This window comes from Tiliqua scincoides, chromosome 5 (assembly GCF_035046505.1).
Source record: "Tiliqua scincoides isolate rTilSci1 chromosome 5, rTilSci1.hap2, whole genome shotgun sequence".
Taxonomy (NCBI): Eukaryota; Metazoa; Chordata; class Lepidosauria; order Squamata; family Scincidae; genus Tiliqua; species Tiliqua scincoides.
Genome location: NC_089825.1, coordinates 232,538 through 246,925, shown reverse-complemented (window position 1 = coordinate 246,925; position 14,388 = coordinate 232,538). Strand labels below are relative to the sequence as shown.

At 48.1% G+C, this 14,388-nt stretch overlaps 1 protein-coding gene across 2 annotated transcripts in view; it reads right to left on the bottom strand.

The window, feature by feature from the left end:
* MINDY4 (MINDY lysine 48 deubiquitinase 4) overlaps positions 1-14,388 on the bottom strand; it is an 82,960-nt gene that overhangs the window by 41,580 nt on the left and 26,992 nt on the right. The window contains exons 7-12 of one of the 2 annotated variants that reach the window (XM_066626934.1): positions 14,232-14,341; positions 12,393-12,509; positions 9,148-9,236; positions 4,453-4,557; positions 1,753-1,816; positions 83-148 (exon numbers count right to left, since the gene is read on the bottom strand). In XM_066626934.1, coding sequence (XP_066483031.1) covers positions 83-148; positions 1,753-1,816; positions 4,453-4,557; positions 9,148-9,236; positions 12,393-12,509; positions 14,232-14,341 — 551 coding nt within the window. The remainder of the gene's footprint in view (positions 1-82; positions 149-1,752; positions 1,817-4,452; positions 4,558-9,147; positions 9,237-12,392; positions 12,510-14,231; positions 14,342-14,388) is intronic. The other variant, XM_066626935.1, reaches the window with a different exon arrangement.

Below are 14,388 nucleotides of genomic sequence, written 5' to 3'. Positions count from 1 at the left end.
ACACACTTTTGCACCATGCTGTGCCAAGAAAGTGTCACAGAACTGAATAAAGAGATCCCACTTGCTGGTCAAGCGTCATCACCTGGTAAATATTCCGCTGCAGAAACTTCAGCAGGTCTTCGTAACTTCTGACAGTGTGCAACATAAGCTGTGAAGAAAGAATTGGCAGTTGAAACGCACATGAGAAAAGTGAGCATCAGATGAGGATGCTGGTAACCCTTTGGCAACTGTCATACATGTCTACCAGCAGCCCAGCTTTGGGGATTGACTTGTCTACTAGACAGCCAAGTACTGCTAGTATTTTTAACAGTCAGTGTAGTGGTTAGAGCACTAACCACTACAGTTAGAGCACTAACCACTACAGGGAGATGATAGGGCCAGGGAGACCTGGGTTCAAATGTAGGCTGCTCTGAGCTCCTCGCAAGGAGGACAGGACCAATGAGAAGAACGAGAAACAAGTGTAGGTTCTCCTGCAAAATGCAGGCTCCAGCATAGGCTCCAGCCTAGCGTGTGTGTGTGGGGGGGAGGGGTTCATTACCAGAGCCGTGTTTGTCAGTCCTTTCACACTTTCCCTCCCCCAGCCTGATTTTCCTAAACATAGAAACAGTCTATGCTTTCTTTATTAAGGTGGCCTAATTGGAGTGGGGAGGGAGATTTTTAGTTATTGCAATTATTAAACAACTAAGGGTCAAATAGACCTGCTGATCCTTTATAAATCACCCAGAGACCTATCAGTAGATCCCCTTCCACCTCCTGGTCACCCTAGCTCAAGACAGTGTGGGGACACCCACTCACACCCACATTTCAAGATGGATTAGGACCTCCATCCAAAGGTTACAGTGAAGTAGGGCATCATGCTGAAAAGGATCTTCTTTGAAGAAATGGAACATTATCCTCTACAGTCCCCTTGAGGTAGACTTTAATTAAAATGTGTTGTATTTTTTATGATGTCCATTCCGCAAGAATAAATGCATTTCCAATTCGGCACCAGCTTGATCTTGTCTCTGTTCTTGTCTCTCCCCCCCACCACTTGAGTAGGAAGAACATAGCTGGGGGGGAGGTGCTCTGCAATCATGCAGCAGCCAGCTCAGTTAGTGGCTAATGATATCTTAAGCAAAAATGGGTGTAATGGAGCTGATACCAGCAAAGAAAAGCTGGCATCGGGTCTCTGTTACATGCAGTGGCATAGCCAGAGGGGGTGCAGTAAGTACAGCAGGTGCCACAAATCCCCACGTAAGTGGCTTCTCCCAGTTGCCATAGGACAGCTGCTATAGGGCAGCAACGGCAACATGCAGGCACTCACCACCACCCCTTCTGGTTACGCCACTGGTTACATGTATTTCCATCTAAAATGTAGGGAAGGAGAAGAACACGAGTGCACTGCTGAGGGCCCATTTCAGAACAGCATTGGGCAATGCCACTCCTACACACATGCATGGACATACACGCCCTTCCCAACCCAGGTACCCAGAAGATTCTAAATCACTAAATGGATAAGCCAAAGTCTTGCTGAAATTTGCTCTGGCTTCCCACAGTCAAGCAGGCACTGACCACACAACGTTCAGTCCTCCTCAAGAACTGTGAAGGCTTGTGTAAAGCCTGCTTTTCTTGCTTGATGGATTTCAAATGCTATGGAAGGGACTGGAAATTTCATATGTGTGCAATTGGGACAATATCAGCCCTGCCCCACAGTGTTCATACATACATGGAAAATGGCAAAAAGCATGTGCAAAAAGCTGAAGAAAAGAGTACCGTTTCCAAGATCCCATCTGCTTTGTATTTTCCTGCTGGAGTGAACTGCTCTGTTCCGGTACACCTAGAGAGAGCAGAGCACAGAACAGCTGCAGAGGAAGGCAACCAATAGCGTCTCTCTGGGGTACCAGCTCTCCAAGAGTCTCAATTGTGCACTGATTTGGTGTTAGTGCTGGGGGTTAACTGGGCAACTCATTTTAAATTCTTTCCCGTCTCCGTTCCTGAAACAGGTGGATACCCTAAGGCAGTGATTTTCAACCTTTTAAATCTCACGGCACACTGGCAAGACACTAAAATGGTCAAGGCACACCATCAGCTTTTTGACAATTGACAAGGCACACTGTGCTGTCAGTGGGGGCTCACATCCCCCAATGGTCCTATTGATAAATGACCCTCTCCCAAATTCCCGCAGCACACCTGGGGACCATTCACGGCACACTAGTGTGCCACGGCACAGTGGCTGAAAATGGCTGCTCTAGGGCCATGTGGCTCTGGTCCTTCTGGTTTTCTTTACAGACACCAGCACTGGGATATGCCCTCTGCTGCCCAAGACCCTGGAGAGCAGACAGATGGACGACTCTTCTAATGTGGCACATGGCAATCTTTTATGTGAGAGATGCCACGGCTTTGTGGGAAATGACTTTGGAACTCACTGCCTAAGGAGATTCTCATGGAGCATGTTCAGGCAGCAAGTAGAAATGGTGTTATTGGATTCTGAGTGCACTCATCAAGGAGCCACTACTTGCTGGTCTTTGTTAGGAGAAGCTGCTGCAAATCTGAGTCTGTTGTGCTGGTTGTTTTCAGTTATGATCTTACTGTTACAGTGTTTGATTATTGGATGGTTTCTGCTGATTGGTGCAAGCCCTTTGGGATGCCCTGTCGGAGACAAGACAACGTGGGACGAAAACAATTTTATAAAGAAAGCAATAAGGCCCTGGATTCTGTGCCTGGCACTTCTAGTTGAAGAATCTCCAGAAACAGAGCTGGGAAACAAACCGCTGAGAGCGCTCACAGCCAGTCAGAGGATATGGAGCAATGTGCTGGGTCAGTGCAAGGCAGCTCCTTATACCCTTAGAGGTGATAAGGGAAAGGGGAAATCCCAGGGCTGATGGGCTCCCCTGGCACCGACAGTCAGTGCAGGAGTCAGGGCGTTTGACTCCGGAATGGAAATGGCACTCTGCCACCAAGACCAATCCCCAAACATTACAAGAGGTGCCAAGGAGAAGCCCGTGGTTCCATCTGGTGATTTTGCTTTTACCCCTTCCCTGGAGAGACAAGCCTCACACTTTGAAATTGTTTGACATAATTCAGTGGGCTACAGTGTTTAATCGAAATAAATAGGGCCGCAGTGTGTAATTGATTTATCGGTTAGATTGACTGAAAACACCAAATAAGCATATTTATAAGCATAAAAGTACTGTGAAGATGGTAGGTGGCAGAAGTAGAAGAGGCTTTCCCTTCCACATGAGAAGGGAGGATGCCTCTTCTGAGTTGAAGCTTGCTGGCACATGCAGGCATCATCTCCAAACTTTTTGGCCAGAGGGCCTCATCATATATCTGGCACGGTGTAGAGGGCCAGAAAAAACATTTAAATATAAAATTTATATAAATAAATTAGAGATGAAACTTAGATGTGTGAATAAATGAATGACTGGGCTCGTTCATTCAACCTCTCTGGCCCTTAGAACACCCTCCAGACGCAACCAGAGCACAGCTCCAATCATGTTCGGCCAAGTGGGCCAGAGGCTTTCAGGGGACAAGAGGCTGGCCGCGGACCTGACAGAGGCTGGCAGCAGGCCGCATCTGGCCCCCGGGCTGGCGTTGGGAGACCCCTGGTCTAAAACCAAAGGAAGTAAGCTTCAAATGACTTAATTAATCAATTGGCAAAAGCCATTAATGAATTAATTGACCAAGGGCCAAACTACATGTCACAAGTAACATACAACGTGGTCTTTGTTTTTAATAAATAGTACACAGGGGATGCTCTAAACTGGCTTTAAATAGAAACCCCCCCCCCCAATTAAAAATAGTGCAGGGGGGGCTTGATTTGGATTGGAAAAACAGTGGGGGCTAAGAATTAATATCTCCCTATCCCTGCAATGTGGTGTCAGACTATTTTGTGCTCCACGCACTGTGTGCTATTTACTAAAAATACTCCCAAACCTTAGAGTCACATTATGCTTTCAATCCTTATGACGTCCAGTTAGGCCCTAAGGTTTCTTTCATTGAGTGGCATCCCTACTTACAAACTTTCTGTGTGCAGGGAATATTTTCCACGCTGAGTTATCAGTCAAGGAACCTCAAGGGGACTGTGGAATCCTCACATATTGCAGGTGAATCTGGGCATCTTATTAGCACACATTTGGTCCATGTGAAGGACTGGCCTGACTGTCTTCCCTGGGGCATCCATACTTTGGAATTCCCTGCTCAGCTATATTTGACGAACACCTGTGTGTTACTCTTCTGAACTATCCTGGACAAAAAACAGTACTGAAAAGTGGTACATAAATGCCTCCATGTGTCTGAATGCTGCAGAGACCATTAGTGAGTAGGTTGGCTTGTCCACTGTGATTCACTCTTCCATGGAGGAATGTGGAATTCAGTTTAAGAGGCAGTGGCATAAGTGGACATAAGGAAATTGACCTTATTACTTACACGAGGGGACTTTTTCAAGTCTTTTAAAATGTGCCTTTCACTTACAAGACAACCACTGCTTTCTCCCGGCTTCCAGCACGCCATAAAATATCAGCGAAAGCCAAAGTGAGACATTCAGTCCTGTGAGCTTCTGATGTCTGGAGGGACCTGCTGTTTGGGAATAAAAAAGGAGAGACGAACACATAATCTGCTCTTGTCTGCTTCTGCAACTCAGTCTAAATGTGAGCTGCTTCGAACTTAAGTGAAAAGTGGGGGCTCTTGGGGAGAAGGACACAAGATTTCACCAAACCTTCCTTCCCCCCACTTTTGCACAGCCAGCTGTTAGTAGTGTGGATGGCGGTAACTCTGTTTTGGGTTGCTGGGAGGTGCCGTGTTTGCCCAGAAGACTCCAGACTGAGGGCCAGAAACTCCAGTTTGGCTTCATGGTGATGCCCTTCCTGGGTGTGCTTTTCTGGATACCTGTAACATGTGCTTGCAGTGGAAATCCACTCTGTGTGCGCAGGGACCGACTACAGCAGCCAACGACAAACTCATTGGATTGGCAAATGAGAGAGGGGAGGTCGGAGTTGAGGTGCAACAACAAAGAATGCTTGGTGTGGAGATGATACTATAACAGCAGGGATGGGGAGTAAAATATAAAAAGCAATGCAATGTATTCACCAGACCTTTACATGGCATCATGTGCCGCTAAACACAAATGGTTCCTAAGTCAAAGAAAGAAAGAGGAGGAAACCCATGTAAGGGGAAGGGGAGGCCTGATAGTGCAAGCGAGAAGGGAAAGAGGGACACATGGAAATCAGGAGAATGACCAGGCAAAACTGGGGCCGGAAGTCCAGGCAGGAAGTTTGTGGCAGCAGAAGAAAAGGGGGACAGAGGAAGACTGGGGAAGAAACAGTCCAAGGTTTTGGCTACAACAAACGTCCATTACTTAGGGCACAATCCTTTGCAGGTCTACTCAGAAGTAGAGTAGTTTAATAGAGTAGTTTAATATTTTTAATATGTTTTTTATCTGCTATTTGTTGCTAATTTATGTTTTTTAAATCTGTTTTTACATGTTGTTAGCCGCCCTGGGTCCCTTTTAGGGAGAAGGGCGGGATACAAATAAAGTTTATTATTATTATTATTATTATTATTATTATTATTAAGTATGTCCTATTGTGTTCAGTGGGACTTGCTCCCAGGAAAGTGACGATAGGATTGCAGCCTTAGATGTCATTTTCTATAGCCTGAGCCAAGGTTATAGGAAACAGCGAGCCCTGTTTTGGTGGGCCATGCAATCACGCCACTTGCCTGCAGAGTCAGGGTTAGTCCGGTGGCGCAGCTGGAGGGGGCGCAGCACTCTGCCTGGCAGGGAGGTGGGCAAGCGGCCCCTTCCTGCGGAGCTATTCTTGGCGGGGGGGGAAACGGAGCCATACAGCTGTTTTGCCCCCCCTGCCAGGAATGGCTCTGAAGGGAGGGGCCGCTCGCCCACCTCCCTGCCAGGCGGAGTGCTGCGCCCCCTCCAGCTGCGCCATCAATCTAGTCTTTCCTGCCGTGCGGGACTTCTTCACTGCAGCTGCCCAGGAAGGTTCCTTTATACAACTGGGCAGCCCAGCTGTTCCCAGGGAAGAGTGCATTGCACTGCAAGACAGCTTACGAATGGATGGCTGCCCAGCAGAATGCAAGGCAGTGGCTCTGCACTCAGGGTATCTGCCCAGTGGGCACTGGAGCTCTGACCAGTTAAAAGTGTGGTCTTCAGAGCAGTGTGTGGGATCTGAGGCCACCTGTCATTGGTCTAATTCAAAAGCCATGTTATTGATCTGGCTGCGCTCTCCTGGCTGACACCGAGTGCCACGTAGATATGTATACAAGCAAGTCACTTATCCAAAATAAAGGAAGAGAACAGTTGACACTCAACAGTGCTATGTGAGGACAACGTATCATGAAGCTTGCACTGACTCTGGAACTTGTGGGGAAAGGTGGCACCCACCAGGAACTGGGAAGTGCAACTGCTGCTGTTAGGTGTGCCCCCACCTCACCTCTGTTCACACAACCACCCTTCGAGAACTGGCATCTTATGAACATGGAGACTCAGCACAAGCTGCAGAGAAGATGGGAGTGCATTGCCTGTTGACAGTGATGCACCAGGAAGCAGTGCAAGAGGCGTAGCTTTTCTCAACCCCACATGACAAACTGCAGACAAACTGCACTTTTTACACAAGTGCTAAATGCACAGGAACTTTGCTCTCATTTGCATTGGGACATCCTTATCTCCAAGTCCCCTTCCTTTTGGGGTTCTTCCTTTGATGAGCACCATTCTCATTAGCATACAGTTGACTCCTCTTTGGAAAGGACAGAGGCAGAGAAAACAAGCAAAGCAGGTTGGTGGGAGCTCTTTGGGAATATCTGATGGGCAGAAATGAGGAGGGAGGGACTCATCACAGCATAAAAGGTTGAAAGCAGAGGTGAGGGGCTGACATTTGGAAAAGGCCAATTAAGACTGACTTCTGAGAAATAATTCTGTCCAAGGCAGCGGGTTCTACAGGATGCAAAAGGATGTACTGAGGGTACAGTAGTCTCAAGAGTGATGCTTTGCAGAAGAAATGGAAATTAGTGGGGGGAAAACGATGGTCTATTCTGTCTTTTTCCTTTTCCATTTCCCTCAGTTTAGTCACGGAAGGCTTTATCTGTACATCCCCAAAGGGGTACAGCAAACCACTCAGACTCCAGATTTTAAGACTCAGAGAGAGTGACCCTCAAGCTGGAGAATAACTCTGAAGGGTCCTGCCCCAAATGCTGCCCCTCCTGCATGGTGATGCATCAGCTTCTACGCCTCCCACTCCCTGGAATGGAAAAGGGAGACCGAATGGGAGAAGACTGGTGGGCGAGAGGGACCCTCCCTGTGCTCTTCCATGCCATTTTCTTCTTCCTTTCCAAATCCAGGGAGTGGGAGGAGAAGAAAGAGCTGTGGAGCCCAGAGGGCAGCCAAGGGTGAGCACCTTCCACCAGTCTGCTAAGCGAGGAGACCATCTCCGTTAACCTCATGGATGGGCCGGCCCTGATGCCGAAGAAGGACAAAAGGCAGATTTTCAAGAACCAGCTCACGACTTTACATTCATTGCAGCTGTAGGCAGTGGTGTCACTGGGGTGCGTGTGTGGGGTTTGGACAACACTGGGTGACACCACTGGGGGGGGGAGACACCAAAGCTCACACCCTGCTCCAGAGCCAGGTCTCCCCAAACCCAGGAGGACCTGGCCACAGCTGGAAAAGTCTCCGGAGCCCAGGTCTGCCAGGCTTCCTGCAGCGGAGCCTGGGTCTACCAATCCAGCAGGTCCGGGATGCTGTGGGATCCAGCAGAATCACATGAAACGCAACAAGAAGACCTGATTGGGATGCAACACTGGCCCCTCCTTGAGGTGGGCGGCATCAGAGGTTGGCCACTGGCAGAGGGTCCACATCCATCAGAGGGCTGACCCCCTCAGGCAGCACTTAGGGGCAGGTGGGGAGCAGTGCTTTGCCCCAGAGCCCTGGCCCCCTGGTGCTGATGCCGCTTCTTGAAGGAAACCAAAAGGAACATCAAAACACGATCCCCTGAGAACGGTTTCAATGTGGATGTCCGTGTCTTAGATGAAAGGCGCCATTTGAATTTCAGACAATGGCAAACTGTAGCCTGAGATATAAATCTGGTAAAAGTTCCCACCACTGACTGTAAAAGATCTAATAATTTTAAAAAAACAAAAACTATGCATCAAATCAAAGCATCTAACATGAAAGGAAGGACTTTGGTGCTCTCCATCTGCCTTTGGTACAGCATGAAATGGGAAGGGCGTTGGACACCTCGACAAACGGACATGAGGAGACGAGCTGAAGATCCTGTCCTACCCACCACCGCCCCTTCTGCTTCTGGACGGCAGACGAAGCCCTCAGAAGCGCAGCAGTGACGCCAACGTTAAAAACTGGATGGACCTTTGAGAGGAGGAGGAAGAGAATGGAATTTCACAGTGCAGTCCTGGGTTGACTTTTGCTCTGAGGCCAGACGAGCTGCCTCAGGCATGTGACAATCCTGTCAGTGTTTGCTTTTTAAATTAAAAACAGCCATGGAAGGCTGCAAATCTGAAAAAGATGAGCAGCAGAAGGGGATCAGCCCTTTTCACTCTGGACCTTTGCTCACACAAAACGGCCACTACCTCTTCGGTAGAAAAGCAGCTTGGAAAAGGGCAATTCTCAATTAAAAAAAACAAAAAAACAGCCGACGGGTAAACAATGAAGCAGCCCCTGTGACTTCTATAATCAAACCTGTAGCCTCCAATGGCATCAAGTCTCTGATTCAATCACTGGTGTCTCCTGCCTGAATCCCTGGAGGGCCACTGCCTCCTTGGAGCAGACAATGCTGAGCTAAATGGTCTGATTCAGTAGAAGGCAGCTTCCTATGCATCATGTGTCTCCCAGGGAATGTGCGTGCATGCATGACCTGCCTGTGAGATATACAGTTCCCACTAACATTCCTTGCAGTGTGCAAGCCTTCTCTCCATACACACACACCCTGCCTGTCAGGATGACATGCATTTTGCTAGGAAAAACAGAAAGTGGATCTAAAGTGGAACATTTCTGGGGCAGCATCCATTAGCATCATCAATCTGCACGCGATCTCCTGCAATGGGGTCAAGACCAGGAAGACCCCTTTTCCCCTCGCGACAATGCTGGGGATTTTCATTCAATTTCAGTGGAAAATGCTCCGGCTCTTGGAACTGTACACTCACCACGTATTGCTGTTCCTGTGACTGTCTCCAAAGATAAGATGTCGCAGGACACAGGCTTGAACGGCTGCCAGGACCCCGCAAGGCCCACCCTAGAGGGTAGAATAAGGCAAGGGGTGAAGACAAACAAGGGCCATTTGATGGTGGCGAAAATGTCTTGCCGCTCTTCATTCAAGTTACAGACAAACTTCATTCTCTTTGCCCTGTTTTTGTACTCTGTTTTCGGCTATCACATACATTTCAAATGACTGCATTTCTAATTCAGATGCTGGGTCTCTGCATGTTTTCCGGAAAACCCCTAGAGCACAGCGTGCAAGCAGCAAGAACAGGCAGGGCACACTGCGGTTCTGTTATGCTATCAAGGGTGAAAACAAGCACCTGATTTTCCAAAGGTCATATTACCTGTGAGCAAATGGCTGGACTACTTACGATTCCCCGAAGAGTTCAAATGAAGGTCCATCACCACAATTCCACATTTATTTACTTAGATGTTCTGCTGATTTCGATACGACTCACCTTCAGGGAGAGGTGCTTGAACTGAAACTCCCCTGGCAGTCAGGATACTTCCCGAATTTAGCCTCCACTGAATGAATCTCCATGTTCTGGAGTTCTCAATTACCTCTCCTTGTTTTTGAAGTGGAAGTGAAGCGTCAGGCTTTCTCCACTGTTCTGGAACTACTGTTTAAAATCTGCAATCGCAAAACCAGTTGGGCACGCATGGGGCACGCATGGGGCACTTCAGTTCAGTCAACTCGGTTACCAAGGAGCACTAAAACACAACAGAAAAGCAATCTTGCTTGGACTGTATGCACAACTGCATCAGTTCTTCTTGTGTGGTGTTTTACTGATGTGTTTGGGTGCATTGCTAAGATGCTGCTAAAAGCAACTGTGACATGATTGCACAATCAGTTGTATCGAGAGGCTTTGTGGCATGGTGTGAAGGAGTGGTTTGCCCGTGGCCACCTTGTGAGTTTTCGGCAGAGGCACGATTCAACCTCAGAAGTCCTGAGTTCAGTCTGAGTTCAGTCTCTTGACTACCATGTTACGTGAAAATCCCCTTTTTCCTTTTAGTTGTAATTTTCTCTCTATATCTGGTTATGTTACTAAAACATCAGGCAGGCCACACTTCTCCCAGCACACTTTTCCAAAAACTCTGGTCAAGTCACAGGCTCATGGTTACAAAATCCACCTCCCTATGATTCACATATTATAGGAAGAAGTCTGGCATAGTAAATCATTATTTAAGTGTCTCCTATTCATTGTATTGTTTTAACCCAGTCTCCTACATTACTGTATTCATTGTATTGTTTTAACCCAATCACTGCCTTCCTGGGTTGCCCATTCATTGTATTGTTTAAGTTCCCCCAGCTAGGAAGCCAGCCATAGACCCCACTGAATTTTGCTGATAAGGGACATCCTGATCTTTTCAATGTTTACCCTGCTGTGTGGTAGTAAGGAAGCTCCCATTCAGCTCAGCAGTTTTGCAAACCCCTTCTTAAGAGAGGGCTTCCCCGCCACATGGTCTCTCTCTGGCTCCCCCTCCAAGGACCAACACATCTGTGTTGTGTCAGAGGGTCCTCTTCACAGGACTCCCCCCCCCCAACTGCTCTACGGGACAGGTAACTATCTTGCGTCTGGAACTTTCTCCCTTCTTTCCCCCCCTTTTTCTCCCCTTCTCTCCCCATCTTTAGTTAGCAGCTGGGTTTGGCAGACCAGGGACCCCTAAAATCCTTCCCTACAACCTTTCCTTTTTCTAATTTCCTCAGATGCACCAAATACTTTTTACCTGCAACCACCATGAAAGCTAGGTACACTAGACTCAAGTACTAGGAACAAGAAACATACACTTATCATTTCTCCATGTGCAGTATGTTTACCTTTGAGCTTTTGTAATAAAGTTATAATCTTTTATTAAAAGTTATCTTTCTCCCAGTCTCCTCTTTAAGCTAAAGGGAATTTCTCTGCATTACGCCGTCTTGTTATCCAGCCTGCGATCCTGAGGTTCCAATAAGGGTCGTGTACTAATTCCCCTAAACAAAACAGCCCTTTTGGTAACAACTACGTTACACCAGCTCACTAACTAGATCAGGGGTGCTCACACTTTTTTGGCTCAAGAGCTACTTTGAAACCCAGCAAGGCCCAGAGATCTACCAGGGGGGAAGGAAGCATCTGACAGACACACCCTTTGATGTATGGAGCCCCTGCTGGACCAGGTCAGAGGAGGCCCACCAAGTCCAGCTTCCTGTGCCCCACAGTGGCCCACCAGATGCTTCAGGAAGCACACGGGAGGCCTCTCCTCTCTCCCCACCCCACATACTGGGGGCAGCCACAGGTCCCCCCAAGAGGCACATGCCCAGGCTTGCTGCACTACGGGGGGAGGAGCTCCCCACTCCCCGCCCCCCCAAACTCTTTGTGGCTGCGCCCCGAGACCAGCAGGGAGAGGGAGGCGTCGCAGGTCCCCCTCCCGCCGCCACCCACTTTAGCTCCTGCTCTTCCAGCATGCAGCGCAACGAAACTGATGAAACTGACTAGAGTCTAGTCAGTTTCGTTGCGCTGCATGCCTGAAGAGCAGGAGCTAAAGTGTCAGTTTCAGTGTCAGTTTAGTGTCAGCTAAATATGTCAGTTTCGTCTAGTCACTAGACGAAACTGACATTAACAGTTTGGAGAGACAGGGCTCCGCGATCTACTCATTTTGCCTCGCGATCTACCGGTAGATCGCGATCCACCTATTGAGCACCCCTGAACTAGATGGACCAATGATCAGGAGAAGCAGCTTCATGCATTTATAAGAGGCAGTTTGCCAGCCATTACTGATCTAGTATCACGTAGCCACAGCAGAGTGCATCCTAGCACATATGCGTAGTTCATGTGGGTCCAGCAGGCCCGAGCCATGCCCCACATCAACCAAAAGTGCATCTTTCACCATCTGCCCCAGAATCCTTTGCTATGCGGGGAGGTACTTTAGCAGTTTTGCAGGGATCCATGAGTCCAGGCAAGAGTCCATTCATCAATGTGGAGTTTTCCAAAAGCACAGAGGTCATATGTACTGTTGGGCCTGCAGTGGAGAGACCTGGACTCTTACTGGGGCTCTGCACTGTAACTCCCTGTATGGCCTTGGATACAGTCCCACGTGGAGTCCTCGCACCTGCTGCTGTTCTCTTGTGCAGCTCCATGCCAACAGACCCACGGCAGGAACACACCCCAGTGCGCTGCCCCCAAGGCTTCTAGAGCAGGTCTCTGGACCTTACCTTTTTTTGTACAATGCCGTATTTCAGTTGAGGGATATCACTAAATGCAAAACTCTGGATTTTCCATTCCTCACTGAAACAGCCAAGGCTGGAGCCAAACAAAAGGGTTTTTAGGTCCTTAATTTCAAAAAAGAGAAAGAGAAAAGAATATGAATGAGGAAATTTTTTGCACTTTCATAAAAAACAAAACATAGACGTAACTTTGCTGCGATATTTAAAAGGAAAGGAGGACAGCAGCAGCCTGATTCCTAAGAGTGTCTCGCCACCCTTTTAATTTCTGTTTTATGAGTGCTGCATACAGTCAGCTTCTTCAACAGTCAGTTTTTCCGCTCCTCACAATGTTCCTTCAGCACAAATTGTTATGTGTCACTGCGATAGTACAAGGCTTTGGCACCCATCTCCTGTGGCTCAAGTCCTCTTAAATCATCTTCAGGAAGGTCATGTCAGGCTTAATTGTAAAAGAAAGAGGGCCAACTGCTGCCCCAGGGTGAATAATTAATACAACATTGCAACATGTTCTTTTAGGCATATCTGCTTTGTATCGTCCATGATTTTTCAGTATTATATTCTTATGTTTTCACGTAAGCCAAAGGAAAGAAGGACTTCTTCACTGGGCGTGAATGGTGTTCAACTGCTGCAGTGTGCCAGGGTTATGCCTGTGAGCCCAGAACTGTGTGCTGCAGCTGCCTGATATGGTGAGCCACCAAGGCTGCAAGACAGAGCATGCCCTGAGCAACTGCCCCCTTGCTGCTGCCACCTGGTTTAAGTTTCAACCCTACCAGAGGGACCGGGGAGTTGCCCAGCGTATCAGCCAGCAAGATTCAAAACAGCAAGGTAGCTATCTGTCTAAGGGCCCAATCCGAGACAACTTTCCAGCTCCGGTATAGCCACAATGCAGCCCTGTGATAAAGGAATACATGCTCCTATGCCTTTAGAAGGCCCCAGTAACTGCCCCTCCACCACAGGATGCAGTGCACACCCCACTGGCACAAATGCACCAGCGCTGGGAAATTGGATAGGATTGGCCCTCAATACAGCAATTTTCAGTACTTTTCTTTCCAGGGCACACTGACCTCTATGGTCTTCACCTTTCGTGATGGCACTTCCAGCTTCCGGGAGACTCATCCAGATTCTGCGCCTCTGTTTCTAGGGCAACTGACTGTCGTAGCCAATTGTCTGTCCCTCTTCCTCTACCTGCTCTGGGCGGAGGGACAGAGGAAGTGAAACAAAGGGAACCACAGAACCCAGATGAGTTTTCCATCAATTTCTAACTCTGTGTTCCAAATGTCCGTGGCACACCTGTGGACCTTGTGTGGAACACCAATGTGCCTTGGCACCTCAGTTGAAAATTGCTGGAATAGATTATCTGCCCAGTCACCTGTGAAGGCAAGTTGGGTAGAATTTGGAGCCCAGTAGGGATGGGGTTTGGAATAGGGATTGATTTATGGGAGACAGGCAGATGGACAGAAGGGGAGTATTGGGACGAGGCTAATAGCCTTAAGGAGCACTTGCCTTATATGTGGAAGGTCGGTAAAGGAATGCCCTTCCCCCAGTAATGATAAGTGGAGGAAATGGCTCAATAAGAAGAAAAGCTGTTCCTTGATTGTGTTTTCCTTCCTCTTTCCTTCCTCTCCAATGCCTATGGATAATAAATCCCTCACTAGATTGCAGCCTGGGCCACATGTTGTTCCTCTGAAGAGCTCCTTCTCCCCCAAAAAATATCTTATCCCTCTCCTTGGGATGTGGGGGTGAGGCAGAGGTGGCTACAGTCAGTCTGCATGGATATAAGGCAACACTCTATTGGAGCCTTCTGTGTGAACAACAAGAAATGTTTCTTACCCTTGCAAGGAAGAAGTCAATGGGCTTTGATGTTACTTGGAGCACATAGTGAGTAGAAGGGTCAAAGATCTTGCAAACTTCCTCAACAGTTGCTTCGTCTTCAACATCAACTAAGCAGAGAAAAGGAACCACTATGCATATCAATAACAATTCACTA